This window comes from Chrysoperla carnea, chromosome 4 (assembly GCF_905475395.1).
Source record: "Chrysoperla carnea chromosome 4, inChrCarn1.1, whole genome shotgun sequence".
In the NCBI taxonomy this organism is placed as follows: domain Eukaryota; kingdom Metazoa; phylum Arthropoda; class Insecta; order Neuroptera; family Chrysopidae; genus Chrysoperla; species Chrysoperla carnea.
In genome coordinates, this window is record NC_058340.1 from 64573268 (window position 1) to 64595427 (window position 22160).

Here is a 22160-nt window from a genome sequence, read left to right on the forward strand (position 1 = left end):
CGTGTCATCGCGCTACTTTAAATCCAATAATCCTGCACTTTATATCAGTTTAGAAATAATCCCCAAACCAATTAATTTATACAAATAGAGCGGCAGCTACCAACAGTATTTTGTTGTCGATCAATCCACGTATGTCCTTCTCAGAAATTATGTTGTTTGAAATAATTAGGTTAAAATCATCCCCTTCGAAAGTACAATCGAATAACAAATGAATCGAAAATGAACAGTATAAATATTAAATAACAAAACACAGTCCTCCTAGCAAAAATCAATCGTTAAATTTGTTCTACAAATTTAAAAAAGTATCGATTCAAGTCACAAGGACCCCATATGTATACTAATAATTTTTCCCTTGTCTAATAAAAAGTCAAATCAGAGCTAAACATTTTTTAATTGAAAAAAAACAAAACGGTATAAGATAACAATATGCTTTTTTTAATGTTAGCTTCCATTCCACAAACCACACTAAACTTTTTTGTGGATGTAAACGTTATTCATGAATTCGTAAACAGCCATGATGGTTTTTTTAATCCCAAAACTGATTTTTCTGTGAATAAACAAAATTTCCGCTTTGGAGTTAAGAATGACGTTAATCTTGTTTCTATCCACAAAAATTCACAGTTTAGCGTATTTAACGCCCAGAAGCTTAATTTACAGAAATAGCTATTTAAATAAAATGCCTAAATCGAATTTTTAAATTAAAATAAAAATATTTTGATTAAAATTTCTTTATGTTTCAAATTTGACAATTTGATCAAATCGGGGTACAAATATAGGGCACAATATTCACTTGGCGTAGTTCATAATTCGAAAAATTCGTTTTCAAATGTACGTTCGTTTTCCAAAGGTATGATCGAATATCCCCCAATCCCCGTATCACTAATTAATTCATTTCAAATAATTAAAATCTTAAAAGGCATACGCAATTCGATCGACATCACATACAATGCTGTTTTAACTACCGGTCTTTTACCCTTCTTTCCTCTACATATACAAACATGAACACATTTAACTAATGAAAGATGAATTTTTAAAATATTCAATAGTTTAAAATTCTATTATTTTTTTTGGAACAAACTGAATAATTAAATTACCACATCGAAAAAACACTTTCTAGAATTAATAAAAATGGTTTTCTTTCAGATATAATTTTAAAACACAAAAAATTATATTCTTTCTACTAAATATAGAGCGTTTACCAAACCAAAACCAAAAAATAAGTAAAGATTTATAAAATCGAGTAGTTGGGTATCTCAGCTCTCTAGATTACAAAAGATTTTTTTCATTCAAAAATCTGAAAGATCCATCGATATTTATTTTTTTTTTGAAAAACACTGACATCAAAAATTAATTATCAAAACACGTGTAAAAAATGTGTAATTTGTCTGTAATTTGTATAATAATTATAGCATTAGTGTGGCAAGTTTAGTATTTTTTGTTGTGTTTGAGTAGCTTTGTTCTTGTGTTATGTTGTTTTTTTTTTCATATAAAGCGATTTACGTGGAAGTGGTGTGAAAGTGAAGTGATATTGTGTGAGTGATAACATAACAGTATAACGGCCAGGCAAGGTTTTGTTACGGATTTCGAGTATTCTGATCCAACCAAGTTTTAATTTTAGTATTTTGGCACACTAATTACGAATTTAGATCCAAGTTGATCCAAATATTACAACATACATTGTAACAAATTTTTATAAAGAAAAGTGTTTTTTTCCATAAAAATGAGAGATATTTTCTAATATCAACGTGAGGTATAATAGGCTCTAAATCTATTTTTTTTATAAGAACGCAGTTTTGTTAAATTTTGAATAAGTTTCGTTAAAATTTGAAAAAACGATCAAATGATAAATTATTGTAAAAAGTAAATTTATCAAAATTAGTTACAACGTCTAAAGAATTCTTTGAATTGAATGACGTCTAAAGAATTCTGTCCTAAATTTAATATTATTCTAAATAGTCTGGAAATTGGCGAAATATAGAAGTAATGGTCGTAAAAATACGTGCGATAGCTCGTTGGATTCGGAATGATGTCTCGAAAAATGTAAAGCGTTTTTTAGCACATAAAAAATTGCAAAATTAACAATTAAAGATGAAAAAAAAGGTATTTCTTTTTTCACCAATATTTCATAAGCTATATCTTTAATTCTTTATAACTTTTGCAATTTTTCATGTGCTGAAAAACGCTTCTGGCACATTTTTCTAGACACCATTCCGAACTCAACGGGCCATCGCACGTACTTTTACTACCATTACTTCTATAGTACGCCAATTTGAACTTGTTGACTAGACTAAAATATCACTTTGTCCGAATATAATCACACGGTGAACCACAAACGACAGTTTTTTTATGCTCTTTTTTTCACTTGAAGGACAATTTAAAAAGATAAGAGTATATTCGAGTTTATAAACAAATAAAAATCCATAAATAAAACAAAATTTTTGAATTTTTTCTTGACTATCAGGTACAAAACAAAATAATTTACATTTTCAATTTTGACAGCGAATAATGTTATAACTTGACGATTTAAGACGAAAAGTAAGAATACAATTTTTCGATGTCTGGCGTAATTTTCAAAATATCGAAAACTGAAAATTTTCTCTAATTATTCAGATTTCGATATTTCGATAGTCGAAGCAGATATCAAAAAAATTTATTCCTCTTTTTCGTCTACATTCATAAAGTTACAATAAAATTCAGAATCAAAGTTGAAAATAAGATAAAAATAATTTCAACCCTAAATCTATCCCTTATATAGATTGAGATAATTAGTTTTTTTCTTTTCCTTCCAATTGAAAATTATCAAAAATTTTCAAAATATCTTGTTTTTTTGGGATTTTCCTATAAGACCATTGTACAGTAGAATCTCGATAAGTTAAACCTCGGTAACATAAAAACCTTAGTTACTTCAAAAAATACTACGTTCCCTTCCCATCAGAGCCCAAAACCTCTATAGCTTAAAATACGCAACCTCTATAACTTAAATAAATAATTTCTGTTAGGCCCTCAGTAACTAAAAGAAATGTTTCCACAACCTCTATAACATAAAATTGTGTGAATGAGTCATTTTGAAAGAGTGTCAAAACAACTGTACGATCATTTATAGAGCAGTGTAGCAACATAGAAGATAATGTATTCTCCTCTCTATTTGTCATTGAAAATCAAATCGATTTAGAAACAGTGAATTTTTTAAAACAAAAGAAAATCACAGATTTTTATAAGTAGACTAAACCTTTAGTTGTTGTTTTATTTTTATGTAATGTAAGTAATGTGAATAAATATGATTACATATGTATTTTATTTTCAGTATTTTATTGAACCCATCCTTCTGATGCATTCAATAACATAGACCCTTGATAACTAAAAACCTCTATAACTTAAAATATTTTTTGTTTCCCTTGGACTTTAACTTATCGAGATTCTACTGTATTTTTATATCGATTTCCAATCATTTTTTTCTGAAAAATTTGCGTGAATACCTAAATTAAAATTTAAACCACATATTTTTTGAGTAAAAGTCTAGTAATACAAAAATTTCGAGTCTTTAAATGAAACATTGTTGCTCATACATCCTTAACTATTTTTTGGACGATTCTCCAGTTTTAAAAATTCGTAATTAGTGCATCAAACTACTATTATAAAATTTGAGGAAGAACATGATACTTTCAAATCCGTAACAAAACCTCGTCTAGCCGAACGTACTAAGAACAAAAAAACAAGAAAAAATAAAAAAAGTGAATAATAATCAAAAAACATTGAATTGAAGTATTATGAGAGAATACCTAATGCGGACCTAACACCCGTCCATGCTTCGCGTATATAATTAAATAAACGTCGATAAAACGGTGTAGCTACACATTGTTTGAGGTTTTTATTCTGTTGTTGCTGCTGTGCTTCTTGTTGTTTGATTGTTGTTGATGTAGGTCGATTGTTGCATCGTTGAATATGATGTTGAACAATATTATGATGTCCACCAACAACACTATGTGCTGATGGCTCGTTGCAACGATTTGTTGTTAAATTTGATGTTGATTGATGTAAGAATAATGTTTGATGTATTGATGTCGATTGACTACTACTTGTTGTAATTGTTGCAGATTGTTGACTAAAACCAACTGCAACAATTTGTGATGGATGATTCGATCTCGTTTGTTGTTGTATTGTTGTCGATTGTTGGCGTTCATCATGTTGCATCATTAACATCATCGTAATCATTACTTTTAACCCCACAATTTAAACCACCCCCCGTGCACGACCGATTTTGATTTTTTTTTTAAAACATGGACAAAACTAAAAAACAGAAAAACGCAAAAAAACTGAAAAATAAATAAAATTCCCCAACCCGTTTAAAACCAACATTAAACACTGTTCACGCACATATTTTTGCACTTCGAAAAAATATCACACTACTCGAATTTGATGACGAAAAACAATGACGTAGATATTTTTGGTAAAAAATAAAAAATATATATAAAAATTTGTTCGTATATGAATTTTTGGAGTAAGTATGTGAAATTTTTATTATAAATATTTTAATTTGATTGTTGTAGTTAATAATTGTTGGCGATTTAAGAATGATGAATTTTGGTGTTAATTGTTGTTAATTGTTGAGATTTATATATTGTTGAGATATTGTTGTATAATATTGTTTTTTTTATATTGTTGTATATTTTATTTTGAGAATGTTATGTTAGAAAATGATGCTCCCACCTCAGTAAAATCAGTGCCGTTGTCGTCATTATTGGTGGGGCCAATAAGACATAATCTTCATAACCTGATAACGTGATAATAATATGACAACAGCTTTGTGCGAGTACCCAAACTTGTCTAACAACATATTTTATGTCAAAAAAAAATTTTTTTTACAATCGTAACGTTTTTTACCGTGTTTTGTTCGCACGTATGTTTTTTTTTTGCTTCTGGAACGATTACAACTGTGAAATAACTGTCTACAATACAACCTGAGCGAAGAAGTACTATATACTATTATAACGTGTCGAAATTGTCGGTTTCTTCGAAATGTCGTGGAGACAATGAATGAGCAACCGAATATATCTCTCACACACATACTTCACACAAGTCTGTACACCTGTTGCCATGACAATGGCGCACAATCAGTACCAATGTGCGCGGTTGTTATGACAACAATCGATAAAATATGACTTATGTGCGCGTTTTTCATAATATTTTTTTATATGACTTCCTTCACTCAAGTAGTATTTTTCTCTTAAAAAAAATACTAAAAAAATTTGATAAATGCAAAAAAAAATTAAATTTTTAAATCATGCAAATTGTTCAAGCTCAATTTTATTGTGTGCTCTGAAATGTCAGTTTGAAAATAGCAGCTCATCTGTCTCTAAATTATTAAAATATAGCTCTGTGTGTTGTTCAACTGACATCAAGCTCAAGTGGCTCGTGGGTGGCTGTGAAAATATAGACCCACAAAATTAGTTCAATGTGCGCACTATCATAACATTTGTTCATAAATTTGTAATAATAATTAATGCTCAAATACACCCCAAAAAAAGAATTAAAATAATAAAAAATGTCTTCCCAAAAAAAAATAAATAAATCTAATTTCTAGTAAAAAAAATATTAAACTAAAAATTTTAATGCAAAAATTAAAAGCAAATCTAAAAAAAAAAATATTTTCTACTAACAGCTAAGTTTATTTATTTTCTTTAAAAAATTTTCTAATAAAACTTTCTATAAAAGTATCATTTCAAATTCAAACCAAAAACTTATCCAAAAATATATCAATTAATTTTTTTTTATAATCCGTTCTTTGGGCCAGAAAAAAATTGTTTTATTAAAAAGAAAAAAACACTACAAAATTGATTTTGTATAAAACGTACGCACTAGAATATTTGTAAAATGCAAGAAGCTTTATTTTTTTCGAAAAAAAAATAGAAAAAAGAAGTCTGTGTAAAAATATTATTAGCGTTCAAAAAAAATAATAATTAATTTTAAATTTATTTTATTTGTTTTCTAATTTTTTGATAATTTAAACTTACACTTGGGATCGCTTTTAGATTGTAACTGGACGAGGGCACATCATTGTCTTAGATCAGTGAAAACTCAACGATCTGCGCTGTTTGCGCTGCTGCTGCACTCTCAATTGTCTGGATGCGACAGAATGCGACTGTGTTGTCTTTCCCCATATGTGTTCGTATAAACTATATGAAAAGGATATAGGATATTCGTTACGTGTAGAATCGAATTTAATGCCACCTCGTGGAAATATAATACTATTCCTGATAGATTCATTAGATTCGGCAAATTTTTAATACTTATTTTTTATTTAAATAATAACTCATTATCCTCTTATACTTCATCAATCAATTACACCATCTACCGATCAAAATTACACCATCTACCGAATTTCATCAAATTTCAAAACAAAAATTCTTTTGCGTTTTTTTCAAATGGACTTCTTAAAAAAATTTCAAAAAATAGAAAAAAATAAATATAAAGGGTATAAAGGGTAATTTTGACCCAAAAAGTACAAAAATCAGGTACATTTGATTATTGGTCGAATAGTTTTTGAGATACGGACTAAAATCGATCCAAATATTGCAATATCTCAGAAACTCCGCATCCAATCATTAAATAAACCTGATTTTTATACTTTTTGGGCCAAAATTACCCCATCCACCCAGTTTCATCAAATTCTAAAACAAAATTTTTTTTTGCGTTTTTCTCGATTTTTTCAAAGAGAAATCCATCCACCGAAGCTTGGGAAAATTACACTGAAGGATTCCGTGACATTCATACATACATCCAAGTGATGCTAATAACAAGTGTACAAAATTTAAAAAATCCCCTGCAATTGTTTCGAGTATGGTGCAATAACCCGCACTTAAAATATAGCTTAACACTCCCTGTTAAATTACCTTTCAAACAATATCAAAAAAATTAAAAACGGTTCATCCGTTTAGACGCTACGATGCCACAGACAGACACACACACATTAAAATGTGATAAAAAAGGAATTATTTTATAAAGTTTAAAGTTCGTAAATTTGCTATCTCTGAGGCGGTAGCTCTGTTCTACACCCAACGAATATGCGACGGCTACAACCGCGTCAACTCAAAGGAATTTGTATTCAAATGAAATTTATAGGATATGTAAAAAGGACAATTGGATATAATATTTATATGAGTACGATAAGGATAAAAAAAATTATTTACTATCAGTATTTTTCGAAATTCTAGTATTTTCTATATATATACTACGCTAACAAAAACTAGGCGTGGTTTCAGTTTCTATTACTACTACTCTAACTATATATTATAATTCCAAATGTTCCCAAATAATCCTAATATTTATAAAAAATTTATAAGTTTTATAATTAAATTCCTGTTTTACATATATACCTACTACACAGAAGTCCTCCTATTATTTTCTTTGTTTTAGTTTGTTTTTTTTTTACCTTCCTGCAACACATACTTCATCTTTAAATATTTAATCCAAGGAATACAAATTACCAAAATTATTATACTAAGTATGTACAAACCATAATATATCTAACACGTTATTGTCTGAATAGGATAATATTTTTAAGACGTGAAAAAATATATCATTAAAGGTGAAAAGTTACAAAATTACATAATATACCACAAAAATAAAATATTGTCTAAAGGTTTGGAGAAAATAATAACTTCTTTAAGGTCCGTTTTAAATTTTTTGGGATAATAATACAAGACAAGTACCGAAAATAGGTCCTAGCACCTAGACCAAGAGTTCCTCAGTGACTTTTTTGAAAACCAACTGTCCATCCAACCAAACTTGGGTCATACTTTTTAAATTTGTAATCAAAATTAACCTAGCTTTAATAGGTTTCAAGAATGTGGAGTCCCAATCCCGGAATTAAGCACATAAGTGAAAGCTGACATCACAGCTGAAACGAACGACCCAATTAGTGGATTTCAAAAAAAAACTCCAATCAGATCGGATCAAATTTGCCTGTGTTATCAAAAAAAATCGAATTTTTTAACTTTATGACGTCATCAGAATCTAAAAAATTTAATTTGCTCTATCACATCCAAATTTTATCCAATTTTGATAAACCAAGTATGAAATCCTACTAACATTGGGCCATACTTTTGAAATTTGTGATCAAAATTAACCTAGATCTAATAGGTTTCATGAACATGGAGTCCTGGTCCCAGAATTAAGAATATAAATGATAGCTAGGGAAAAACAGACATCGCAACTGATAAAATGACCCAAAATTAGAGGGTTTCAAAAAAATTTCGATAAGATGAGCGCCTTTTACATGATTCTTTACTAACTTTTTGTTTTACGTATAAAACATACGTTTTGTTTTGCGCCTCTTTTGCTTATGCGCCTGTGACAGGTCTTTGCCACAACATAGTTACGGAACTGTAAATGGGTGCCAAGCTATATAGAGAATCTTGGAGTTTATTTATAAGAACATACAACATTATAAAATAAATTTAAAAAACAATTTCTTGTTTTCGACTATTTATACTTCGAACTTATAAACATAAAGTAGATGACTTAAAATAAATAGAGCTCAATTAAAAATGTTTCGGGAACACTGAAAGAACACCGTAACAACAAGTCCCTTCCCTTAAAAGTCATTGTTTGATGCTATACGTCTAACTCAAATTCTAACTTAATACCCGCATATATAGGAGAGCTATTAAGAAAACATATCTTTTTCCCATTTATCAAGTTCAATGTATTTTTCTACTTATGAACGTTCCACATCTGGGATAATAACAGAATCTTTGTACATTTCATTATACATATAAACAGGTTTATGTGACGTCACCTTTAGAAATTTGTTCATTATTATATAAATGTGTTCATATAACGATAACCGTTGTTAAAATAGAAACTTCGAGTCTAGTTTACGTATTATTATTATATGTAAATATACTCACAGATGTAGAAACTGATTCGAAACTTCTAAAGTCAATTAGAACTTTAAGACTATAGTAGAGGTGATTAGAATTTTGACCATTTCGTTAAAATAGAGAAAACAATTTTTGAGATGGCTATTGGATGAGTATGAGTATGAGTATAGAGGTTAGCGGGCCATGCTCGAGCATCGGCCTCGAAGCAATGGTTCAGAGCACTTAGCCAAATAGACCCTTGGCTATTGGATAGTATCGAAAAAGTTCGAATAGAAGTCCGTTTGGTCGTTAAGTAAAGTTCAACTTCCTTTCTTATGTTTGTATATCTCCACAGCTTCCCATAGATTAAATTTTTGACGATTTTGGGCAAAATGCAAAATCTCCATTTCTTGGTTAGGAATGTGTTCTTCTTGTATTAGGTGGCTCGCAAATGCTGATGTTTCCTGTTTTCTTCCTCCAGTATCTCCAATGTTCACCTTTTCTCATTTTGAAACTTCTCCCGGATTGACCTATATACATCCCAGAACAGTAGAGGAGATAAGGTGAATTTGCTTCGTTTTGGCAGTTTCGGACTGACTGTATACTATGTCATTTTATCGTAATACTCGTATACGATTTTCAAAATAAAAAAGAGTGGAAGGAACCAAGAAAATACCATAGAGGGTAAGGATATGATTCCCGAAAGATGCGTAATTTTTTTCACTTCGTTATTATTTCTAAATAAATATACTACAGATTTTTAGAGAGAATCAAATCTTGTTCACAAGTCCTGTGGCTTCACGAGCTTACTCACAGACTTGCGGTCTGTGGTTGCCTTTCTGAAAGCTGAATAACTTCTACAAACCATTTACATAACATAAATTACTTACAGGGTCGTGAGAAAGGTTGCTCCAGGCGTCCCAATCTTGCCAGTCTTCGAGTGGCAAGCCGGTAATCTCGAAAGAACTTACTGTAAGAATACAAGGTGACATTGCATAGAAATCAAACCAACACGATTAATAATTGGTGCACTATGTATTCCTACGGTATGAAACCTGTCAAACTTCAAAGGAGACTCGTCCATGTATAGACCTTGGGAACTAGGCTTGTCTTTATGATCCCATTTCTTTTGTTCGTAAGTGTATGTAAAATAGTATGTATAAACCCGTTTACAACATATTGTCCTACCTCACGGTAACGTGAACCAACATTATTTTCCATTTCAACTTATATTATATAGGTATGTAAGTATTTACGAAATAGTAAAGTAGTATATACAGTCAAACCTCGTTAGCAATTCATATTTAATTATTTACAAACAGCATGCTATAAATAGAATAGTGGTAGTAGTATATTTATTTGTTCTAAGAAATAATCTTTTACAAAGGTTTGGGTACACTAATTAATATTTTCTAAAGTATTTGAAAGATAGTTTCATTCTAATGTTTTTACCATAACAGGTTCGGTTAACCAAATTTAATGAGCAACAGAACAAATTTTTAATAAACAAATTTAACATTCGATAACACCTCAAATCAAATTATAAATATTTCACAAAATTAACAATAGATTAAAAAGAGAATTTAAAAATGTAACAATGAGATAAAATATTTAAAGTAATAGAAAACAGCAAATTAAACAATAAAAAGAAATTTAACAATAGATAAAAATAAAAATGTCTATAACAGCAAATAGAATATTGAGGGATATTTGGCAGTAAAAGGTGACGATTCTCCTCTTCCAACAGAGTCTATTCGTTAAGAATAAACGATCTCAATTTAAGGGCATTAGCGGTATATAGAAAGATATTATTGCCCTTTTGAATTGATTCTATGCTCAATAATGTGTCTAATGTCGTCGCGCTCAATAATGTTGTCGAATGCCTGTTTGAAGTCTACTTGCAAATATTTTCCTCTTTGGTAGACGTATATGATTTTGTATTACTGCATTCAGCGAGAAAATGTTGTAAATATAATAGAAATTGTTACTACATTATTTCATCGTTAGAAACTTCCTTATAATTAGGACAATTCCTTCCAGGACGTAAAAGAATTTTATTTTAGGAAAGCCTTTTAGAAAACACTAATATTGGGTCACTCTTTTCAGCTATGATGTCAGTTTTTTGCTAGCTATCACCTATCTGCTTAATTCCGGTACCAGGACTCCACATTCTTGAAACCTATTAGTCCTAGGTTAATTTTGATCACCAATTTGAAAAGTATGACCCAAATTTAGTAGGATTACACACTTGGTTTATCAATGCATAAAATTTGGATGTGATAGAGCAAAATTAAATTTTTTGGATTCTGATGACGTCATAAAGTTGAAAAATTTAATTTTTTTGATAATACAGGCAAATTTGATCCGATCTTATTAAAATTTTTTTTGAAACCCACTAATTTTGGGTCATTTTTTTCAGCTGTGATGTCAATTTTTCGCTAGCTATCACTTATGTGCTTCATTCCGGAACCAAATTTGAAGAGTATGACCCAAATTTAGTAATATTACATACTTGGTTTATCGAAATTGCCAATATGGTACTTTTTGATACTTTTTAATGAACAGCGAATATATTACTAATAATTACAATTTTAATTCTATTTTGTTTGTAATACTGTTTGTTTTGCAAACCCTTGTTAACGCCCTGGTCAGGGCCGGATTAACAAGTAGGCAGAAAAGGCAGTTGCCTGGGGCCCCCGATTTTAGGGGGCCCCCAAAAAATGAAAAAGACTTCTAAAATTTTCTTACAAACATAAAATTCTAGAGAGTGAAAGGAAATATAATCAGAACTGAAAATAAATTTTACTCAAATAAATAAAACTAAAAAGGACATTTCCGACTACTTTGACAAAACTTATAGTCATTTGTATAAGATTCTAATGGAAGATCAATTAGCCGATGTATTTCCTAACACAGAAATAGCTCTTCGGATTTTTTTAACATTAATGATCACAAATTGTTCTGCCGAACGATCCTTCTCGCAATTAAAAAAAATCAAAGCTGCTGAAAGAGCTACAACGCGACAAGAGCGATTCGAGATGTTAGGTATACTTTGCATTGAGTCAGATTAAGTTTGTATTTTTTTAATCGAAAAAAGAAGGGAACGTACTTGAAAAAAGGGCCCCCAAGTTGATGGTTGCCTAGGGCCCCGTTGAGGATTAATCCGGCCCTGGCCCTGGTTATAAATCCGTTTCATGACATAATTTAGAGACATATTGTGTCAATTCTCCAGCCTCCTTCTCATCCAATCCTACTTTGTGAACATATCATGTTTTAAAAAAGATGAATAGATAAAAGTCCCATTTCATAAAAAGCATCCTATACTATAATATATAAAATGTGGGGAAAATAGAACTCAAGTGATGGAGCTTTGCTATCCACTAGTTTTTTTTCTAAATATGTGTCGCACAATCCATACAGCATGGAGACAGACATATATAACCAGTATTTACACAAATTAGTAATTAATCAAATAGCTAATCTCCAATTAGAAACATACTGAAACGAAGGGAAATCAATTAGTTATCGTGTTAAAAAAATCAGACATTTTATATATATAGAGAATATAAAATTAAATAATTTTTTTATTTAAATTAATTTAATCGTATTTACATACTTGCATAAACAAACATATTTTTTTTATACATATTTGCACGCAACTTAAAAAAAATTCTATGTACGATAAATATAGGGGATGGATATAAACTCGAATTTTAGTCGACATTCTGTAGAATGTACTGAATATATCTCGCAAAATTGACTTCAACAAAATCTTCGGGAACTTTTGAAAGGTCAAGCGGGTGTTTAATGAACCGATTATAATAAGGTAATTTATTAAAATTATAGGTGTAACCATGATAGTTGCACTTAGAATAATTAGTAAGAATTAAACTTTTTTTTTCCGTAAAAATTGATCGGAAAAAGTTTTACGGTTTTGTTTTTCATATTTGAACGTATTTTCTGTCTATTTCAAGATAAATGACTGAAATACTCTTCGATACATTTAAAATTTTGCCATAATTATCTTTGGCATGTCTTTCTTAATTGGGGATAATTCTGATGTAGAATTGGTCATGTTACCCATAAAAATGTAAAACTAGACTCGATACCATGACAGAATTTGAGAATGAATTTGATATTGATTAAAGAAGTTATAAGCATTCAAAGATTTCCCATTCCCTGTTAGCAAAACCAAGTTTTCTTTGTAATCACTATAGTGATACCCACGAATGACGTCCATAGTGAGTATCTTCCTGTTTGTTTAATTAAGAATTTTAAACATTCATATCTTTCATACAAGTAAAAGATTTTAAAAAACCAACTTTTCTATTCGTGAAGTGAGAATTCTTCATCCAAGGTGATAAAACAATTTAGTCTGATCCCCTATTTTCGTTGTTTATGACGATGGATCTTCTGTAACTTGATAACAGGAACGTTAAAAAAAACTGTTGTTTCATCGATTTTTACGAACTCTTTGAAATCTACAAAATTTTTTATAGAATTTTTTAGAACATTTCTTTTTTTAGAAAAAGTATTATTATTTATTGAACACTCTTTATATATTATGTAATATAAGTTCACCCACTAAGTACAACCCTTAAAAATACCACTAACACCAATGATATATAGAAACGTGACATTTTCCTGTGAGAGATATAAAATATTGATCTACCATAAAGTAAAATTTTTTTTAAAAACAATGGAACCAGCGTCAAAAAAATGAATTAAATTGCGGCGAATTTCAACATAATCTTCAAATACTTTGTCAAGCAACGAATTTAAACTTATCTCACGTAGATACACTTATCTCACAGGCGCTTTACGTTTACGTTTTTGATGCGTATCCTAATGAGCGCAACTTTCACTTTTCAGTAATGCATGTGTATAACTTGTATACTTGTGTGCTGTCGACAAAGCTTTTATTGTTTGAAACTGACAATAACCTGACGGGCACAACTAAGAGTGTAGTTGTTACCCACCGATACAGAATGATATAGCTATTCAGCCAAATTACATCGTGTGTCTTTATCATCAACGTATGTCGAGTTTTTTCGAGTTATCTTATATAAATTATACAACATACTAAGTATTACAGACAAAGCATCTATTGTTTAAAAGCTGATAAAAACCTGACGGGCACGTCACAATACTTAAAGCCCAGTCGTCCAAACTGACACACACAAATTTTTTTTCAGTGTTACATGGCTAGATTTACAGTAGCACGTTGCAAGACCTCGATATTTTTATTACCAAATCCTCCAAGAGGCAGCAACAAGCTAGGTCAACTATCTACTTCTACAATTAACTTAGAAAATCACAGTTTACCTAGTCATTAGTGAATTGAGATCCTCTCATTTTTTGAAGTCAATTAAAAGTATATACATATTTAGAATAGAAACACATTATTCATAATTTTTGTTCAAAATATAACTTCTTCAATAGTTATGTTTGGTCTTATAGTCATGTTAAGATATGTTTTACGAGCTCTAGTATTTGGTACACTTGAACTGTGTGCTCGAACATTAAATTATATTTATTTTTCTGACAAAAAAAAAAATTTTATATATTGAATTTTTATGAATTATTATTTTATATATCTACATTTGTATTACTAAAAAGGCCATGTTTTTATGGTAAATTTACTACTCGAAGTCAAGTCGAAAAACTTTTATAAATATTTATTATTTGATCTTTGTTTTCTGTTTGTACAGGAAAAGTTCTTCTTCTCGTTCAAACAAAAATAGTTTTGTTGGAAAAGTTATTGAAAACTTTATTCGAGATTTATAGAGTGTGTAGTTTATGTCATTGAACTGAAATGCGTAGAATCTTTAGTTAACGATAAGTGTTGCTCCCTACTCTACTCCGTCTAGTATTTAGGAATGAGATATTTTTAGAGAAAATATTTTAAAAGGTATATAATGATCGTTTCCAGGATGCTTTTCATCATGATCGATTCAATTGTTTTTCCGTTAAAAGGTGGGAATAAACATATGGTATGAAAGTTTATTTTAAGACGGTCGATTTTCGGATATTCCTTTGACATTGAACTTGAGCTAGAGATGAAGTAGTAAAGTAACCTAATTTCGACCAGGCTAATTAAATTTACATTCTTAAAATTACAGCCACACTAAAATAATTTAAAAGTATTAGCAACCTGCTCCCCTAGGTTTTTTTGCAACGGCAAAACTGGCCATTGTAATTTATATGGCAAAACGAACATGAAAAATGGTTTAAGAAAATTTTATTTAAAACTATTGAAACTTACAAAATTAAAAAAAACCCGACAAATGTTTCAGGGTTCAAATTACGTTTTTACTTATAGCTTTCTACAAACTGAACCGATTTGTGAAGATCATCACCTCTTTTTTAGTTGTTTCGGGTACGGAACCCTAAACTCGCACTTGAAACATAGCAAAGAACCACTTTCCATTAAATTATCATCAAGCACAACAACAAAATCAAAATCGGTTCGCCCGTGCGATTGATCTCAGATGTGCCAACCTTATCGTCTATTTTTTTTCAATGAAAGCTTTGGGACTTTTTTATCTACGGGGCTCTGGGTTGCATCCCAAGAAGGCCTTAAGTAGAACCACCCCTGGTCGTATATGGGATCTATTATTATCATTCCAATTATCTTAACTACGCCATTTATTTCACGCTTTTACTATTGTCCTTCTAGTAAGAAAAATTATTTTTTCATTTTAGACTGTCATTTAAACATAAACAAAAGTGCATTCATTCCCTGTAAATCAAGGGAATCAAATGAAAAAAGGATAAGTTTAAACAAAGCAATATGTACACTTTTTCATACAACCTTGAAAACAACATTTCTTTTCTTTAGTATTATAAAACTGTTGTCGGTCTGTTTGTCTGTTTGTTCGATTATCAAGCAAAAACTACGGGAACAATTTAAATGAAAACTAATTTTGTTTAAAGCTTAAAATTTTATGTTATTTATATTCGAGTGTTTTAATTTATGAGAATCAATTTTTATTATACGGCAAGGTTCAGTGCCTAGAATCTAAATTTGCATTAATGTATCTTTTAAATCCATGCTTTAAAATATCTCAATCGAATTGATCTCTGTTTAAAGCATTGTTATTCCTCAACACTGTGTATTTTTTTGAGAATTTAAATATTAAACGACTATCGAGAAAAACATGTGAACAATGGTACATGATGTGCAAACCATCATACAGTATAATAATATACCATGGTCCACATCATAATGTACCAAGAATCACTCCTCCAATTTATCTGAAGCTTCTCCCTCCAGCATGCAGTCGTTAAAGTTTACTATGTGATTGAAACATAGTAAACCCTACACGATTCTCTTACAAGCACCCTAAGCACTAAGCAACTGCTTCAACTGGTATTTTTAATGACTCGGAGTGAACGAGACTTAATTTTTCCACTTATACTTCGCTTACATATAATTGGAAAAACCATACAAAACAAGAATATAATAACATTTAATGCATATACATATTACCATGTTTAAGAATACATTATGTTTTTTGATTCAAGGTACATCACTTTGCATATTTGAAACATTGCTTCCATAAAACTGAAAATTGAACTAAGGATAAGTTAAGTTAAGAGTAGATGATGAAGTATTTTATATGTTGTCAGATTTGTGTTTAAAGTTGGCATTGTCCAGCAAATCGAATGGGTAACAGCTAGTATTTTATGGATTCATTTCAACTACAAAAATGAAAATCAGTGAATGACACTTCTATGATACGTTAGTTACATTTTCACAAACACAAAAGTCGTCTGTCTTCGTTTATGACAAGACATCATAACTAAAATATGATGCTCGAGTCAGCTCGTGCTACTCCAATTCTATGGTGTTGTTTTTTTTTTTTTTATTATATTTTAAAAGTGTTAAAATAATATTTTATTTACTTAAATGACTTTCAAGGGGCTACCATAAATAAAACCAACATTTTTTGTTCACCACATCCAACCAAAACACTTAAGCTATTGATTTTATGTAATGTTAGGGTATTTCTAACTTTCCGTTTCCACTTTCTGATTGAAATTTATTATATTAAATTCAAAAATCGAAATCAAAAAATTTATAGCACCCTTGCGTCAACTATGTTTATACTTCTACACGATATAACTTACAGCAAATTATGCGATTTTGAAAAATCTTACTTATGATGGATTGAAGAAAGTCATTAAGGCAGAGACGCTATCTAATTAAAGAAAGATAACCACTCTAACGCACAAAGTAATAAGAATATCTTTCATACTAGATAAGTAATGTTTCTAACCTAATTTGCGCCCTCAAGGGTAAACAGTAATGTTTACGAAAAAATGTTTCAAGCAAATGTGGTATATGTTTTTTACATTTGTCTACATTCTTCTATCTCTAAAGGTTTACAAGATGGTTCCTACGTACCCAAGACCCAATTAACCTATGTTGCTTATTGACGAACTCGACCTCACTTTTTACGTCCTAAGAGTGCTATAAAAATTTCAGCTTGATATCTCTTTTCATTTTGAGTCACCGTATTGACAGACAAACGGACAGACAGACAATCAGACGGACAATATTTTGAAGCGTTACAAATTTGAGACTGAACTTAGTATACCTTGATAAAGGTATCTAAGGAATAAAATAAATTTTTCACCAGAAAAGGATTTATCTTGCCTCTAAGAGTCATATCCATCACAACTTATTTTGTATACTCGAGTTCATTAAAATCGCATCAGTTAAAACATTCTATAAGTATACGCATCACATATATCTAATGTTATAGTAATAACACTTAGAGTGGTATAGCTAGTGTGAATTGTATGACATAGAGTATACTTGCTATTCTTTACAGGATTACAGAGGCCCACACACACTCACGCACACATCCACACTTATCCTGTGGGTATGCAATATTTATTAAAATGCCAATAAATATTAGAAATATATTATAGAATCGTGACGTTTGATTTTAGACTATAATATATCGAAATATACACACACACACACCTTCTCTATTTTCTATCATCTGCTAGTGTTGGGTAGAATAGTTCTGATTCCAAATTTAATTGATTCATTTGATTCAATATTTGATCTTATCGAAATTTTTTTTGAAACCCACTAAATTTGAGTCATTCTTTCCCGCTGTGGTGTCAATTTTTCGCTAGCTATCAAGTATGTGCTTAATTCCGGCACCTTGGCTCCATATTCTTGAAACCTATTAGAGCTAGGTTAATTTTGATAACAAATTTGGAAAGTATGACCCAAATTTAGTAGGGTTACATACTTAGTTTATCAAAATTGGATAAAATTTCGATGTGATAGAGCAAAATTAAATGTTTTGGATTCTGATGACGTCATAAAGTTAAAAAATTCGATTTTTTTGATAACACAGGCAAATTTGATCCGATCTTATTGGCATTTTTTTGAAACTACTAATTTTGGGTCATTCTTTTCCGCTGTGATGCCAGTTTTTTGTTAGCTATCAATAATGTGCTTTATTCCGTGACCAGGATTCCACATTCTGGTAACCTTTTAGAGCTAGGTTAATTTTGAACAGTATGACCCAAATTTAGTAGAATTTCAATCTGGTATCAAGGGTGGATGTGAAGGTCATTTCTAAAAGGAATGTAATTTAGTCTGACATCTAAGACAGCTGGACGAAATTACAAAAAGAAAACGTAGTTTCCATGTAAACGACATATATGAAAATGTGTAGTTATGGATGCTGTGAAAATGACAGTTCAGTTCACTAAGGGCAGTCAATGTGGATAATAGATTTTATGTGGAATAATTAATGTACTTTTGCAATAAAAATTAAAGTATATCAAAGTTTTCATACAAATTCACCTAGTATTGTTTTATTGCACGGTAGGTAGAACGTTACAATAGTCAAGTAGAAAATTAAAAAGTCGAATTCTCTTTTTCTCGGATAATAATGCCCTAAAAAGAATCCAAAAAAATCACTACAACACTAATATATCTGTGAATTATCTACAAACCTACTCTAGACTACTAAATTGAATAGATCGCTATCTACACGTAAGTAAACTAAACTTAAGCTGCCAACCTGCCAACCTGCCAGCCAAATACAATTCCCAATATTACAATTCACAAATAATAATAACTGACAATAATTTTATGATACACATGTGACCACCGTATTACATACAAGTATAAAACTACATGAAATAATATTAATATAAAATTTATATACAAGAAACTAGGTATAATATAAGAAATAGTTCATACTAGAAATATTATATTTCAAGGAACTGTGTTGTTAGTAGATTATATAAAACTAGCTCGACCCGTCAAGAATTCCTTAGTGCGGTACCCGTCGCTAAAAGCAGGCTAGAGAAATAATATGTGATAAATATCAACAGTTAATTTACTTTCTTTTTATTTATAGGCAATTTTATTACGGATATGACATACAAATTATATACTGAACAAAATTAAATCTTTATATTATTTCGCTAGCCTATTTTTTTTTCCATCGTAACTTTAGATCGTGAGTTCAGTTTTCGTTATTAGCCAGCACGATAACTTTTAAAATGAGAGGTAAATTATGGAGAAAACAGACTAGAGAATTATTATTTAAGATTGATAGATGTGTTGTATTCTTGCCAATAAGTTCCGAATTGTTTTCTTTTAATTTAGTTGAGTAGATTGCTATACCTTGATGATAACATATCTTGGATCACTTTTCAGTTTCTTTGACGGATTTCCCTTTTTTGCTATTTATTCCGTTACAAAAAAAGTATGGGCAATATTTTGGTTTTCCGTATTTTTTCACTTAACTTGCAATATTTGTATTTATGTATGTATATTTATCTGCACCCCTGAAAAAAAAGAACTTTTCTTACTCAGTATGCATGGACAAAATAGTTCATTACCGCCCTAGTGTGATATTGAATTCATTACCGCGTTAACGCGGTAATTATTAATAATCCAAAACGGTTAATTTTCTATCTAACGGTTAATCCGCGGTTAATTTTCTATAATCCAAACAACGTACGGCATTGCTGATCAATTATTATTTGTATTACAATTATTAGTATTACAATTAAGAACATATGAACGACACAAATTTTAATCCACATTTATGGCTTTTTTATGGCATCGATCGCCTGTATATAATTTTCTTAATTTTGACCTTCGTAATTTATGACTGGTTCATGTATATATAGCGTTGATTATAATAATAAACATCAGTACTAGTTAGAGATCTTTCATTAAATTAATGAAATCTAATTATATAACTAAACCTACATTTATTATTTATAACAAGCTCAAAATATTAAATAAATAAAATATCAAGTTTTGTTTATGAACATACAAATCATAATAAACCTCTATATATTATAAATGTGAAAGTAAGGATGTTTGTTTGTTTGTTTTTTACGCTTTTACGCAAAAACAACCGAATGGATTTGAATGAAACTGTACAATAATATAGCTCATACATCAGAATAACACATGAGCTATAATCTATGAAGATATATTTTAAATAAAAATCTTTAATCATCATTTTGAACCATAAGTTAAAGATTTCTGTAAAAATTTAAAATAGTAAATGTAAAATACCTAATTCATGGCCATCTTTTCTGATATACTCAATGAGCAATGACTATTTTACACTCAAAAAAATTGAATACTAAGCATATATTTGACGATAGGCAAAATATTAATAATCGGCCCTATTTGTCAATTTGTAGTAAGCTGAGGTTAAAGTTCTGATTTCGGTTAAGTATCTTAACAAATGTGACCATCACTCTGCATGGCTGCAAAATTTCAAATCGATATTCCTATAAATAACGAAAAAATGATGGGTGTCTTCATCTTAAATGTGACACATTGTATAAAAAGATAAAAATTATCGAAAACCTTCATCTGCCCTTCTTGAAGGATACTAAACACAATTGCTTATCAGTTTTAATAATTAAATAAATAAAAAATTCCTATTGAATTATTAATGGACACTTTATGTAATAAATTTTCGAATAAATTTCTTATTTTGTCAAAACTAATAAAAAAAACTATTAAAATAAATGTTAACAAAATATGTCTATTAAACTTTGGAAAATTCGTTAAATTGTTCAAAATCAATCAAAAATTTTTAACATCCCATTAAATTTATTGTGTTTTTCTTCTTTTATTTATTTTTATCAAAAAAAACTTTCTGGTTGTTTTTTGTGTGAGTTTTATTTTTTATGAAGAGACGCACAAAACTTTTTATTGTTATTTTAACACAAATAACAATAATTGTTATTAACCTGTTTTTTGTTCAGAAAGAACTTTTACTAAATTCAATAGCTGTATAAAACTAAACAATTCGCTATTAGGAATTGATTCTTTTACTTCAATTCATAGAACAAATTTTATGAATCTAAACACATAATGCAAAGAACTGTCTTTATCTACCATTTGGAGAATTTATAGAGGTAAATTTTATTACAAGCAACACAAGTAAATTTGATCCAGTTTTCGTAATTTTTTTTGAAACCCACTTATTTTGTGTCATTTTTAGCAGTTGTGATATCTTTTTTTCGCTAGCTATCATTTTTGTGCTTAATTCCGGGACCAGGACTCCACTTTCTTGAAAGCAATTAGAGGTAGGTTAATTTTGGTCACAAATTTGAAAAGTATGACCCAAGTTTAGTAGGATTACATACTTGGTTTATCAAAATTGCATAAAATTTAGATTTGATAGATTAAAATTAAATTTTTTGGATTCTGATGACGTCATGAAGTTAATAAATTCGATTTTTTTGATAAAACAGGCAAATTTGATCCGATCTTATTGGAATTTTTTTTGAAACCCACTAATTTTGGGTCATTTTTTTAAACTGTGATGTAAATTTTTCGCTAGCTATCATCTATGTGCTTAATTCCGGGATCAGGACTCCATATTCTTTAAACCTATTAGAGCTAGGTTAATTTTGATCACCAATTTGAAAAGTATGACCCAAATCTAGTAAGATTACATACTTGGTTTATCAAAATTGCCAATATGGTACTTTTTGATACCTTTTAATGAACAGCGAATATATTAATAATAATTGCAATTTTAATCCAATTTTGATTATATAACTCTGTATTATTTTATTTACTTTATTTATTATCAACAAAATTTCGATTTTGGAGGTAAATCAGTTCCTTGTACAAAATACCCCAGCATCATTTAGGATAGTAATGAGTTCCTTGTTTTGCTCGGAAACGTAGAGAGAAATCAATACTTTAATTTGATACTCTATAAATACTTGCCATCGGCGCTATGCACCCTCAAACGACTAATTGCTTGCAACTTT

General features: G+C 29.7%; 1 protein-coding gene across 1 annotated transcript in view; it reads right to left on the reverse strand.

The window, feature by feature from the left end:
* LOC123298152 (Kv channel-interacting protein 1-like) overlaps positions 1-4286 on the reverse strand; it is a 39852-nt gene extending 35566 nt beyond the window's left edge. Inside the window, exon 1 of the mRNA XM_044880069.1 lies at positions 3780-4286. Within this exon, the coding sequence (XP_044736004.1) occupies positions 3780-4212 (433 nt within the window). The 5' untranslated portion in view covers positions 4213-4286. The remainder of the gene's footprint in view (positions 1-3779) is intronic.
* Between the last annotated feature and the right edge of the window lie 17874 nt (positions 4287-22160).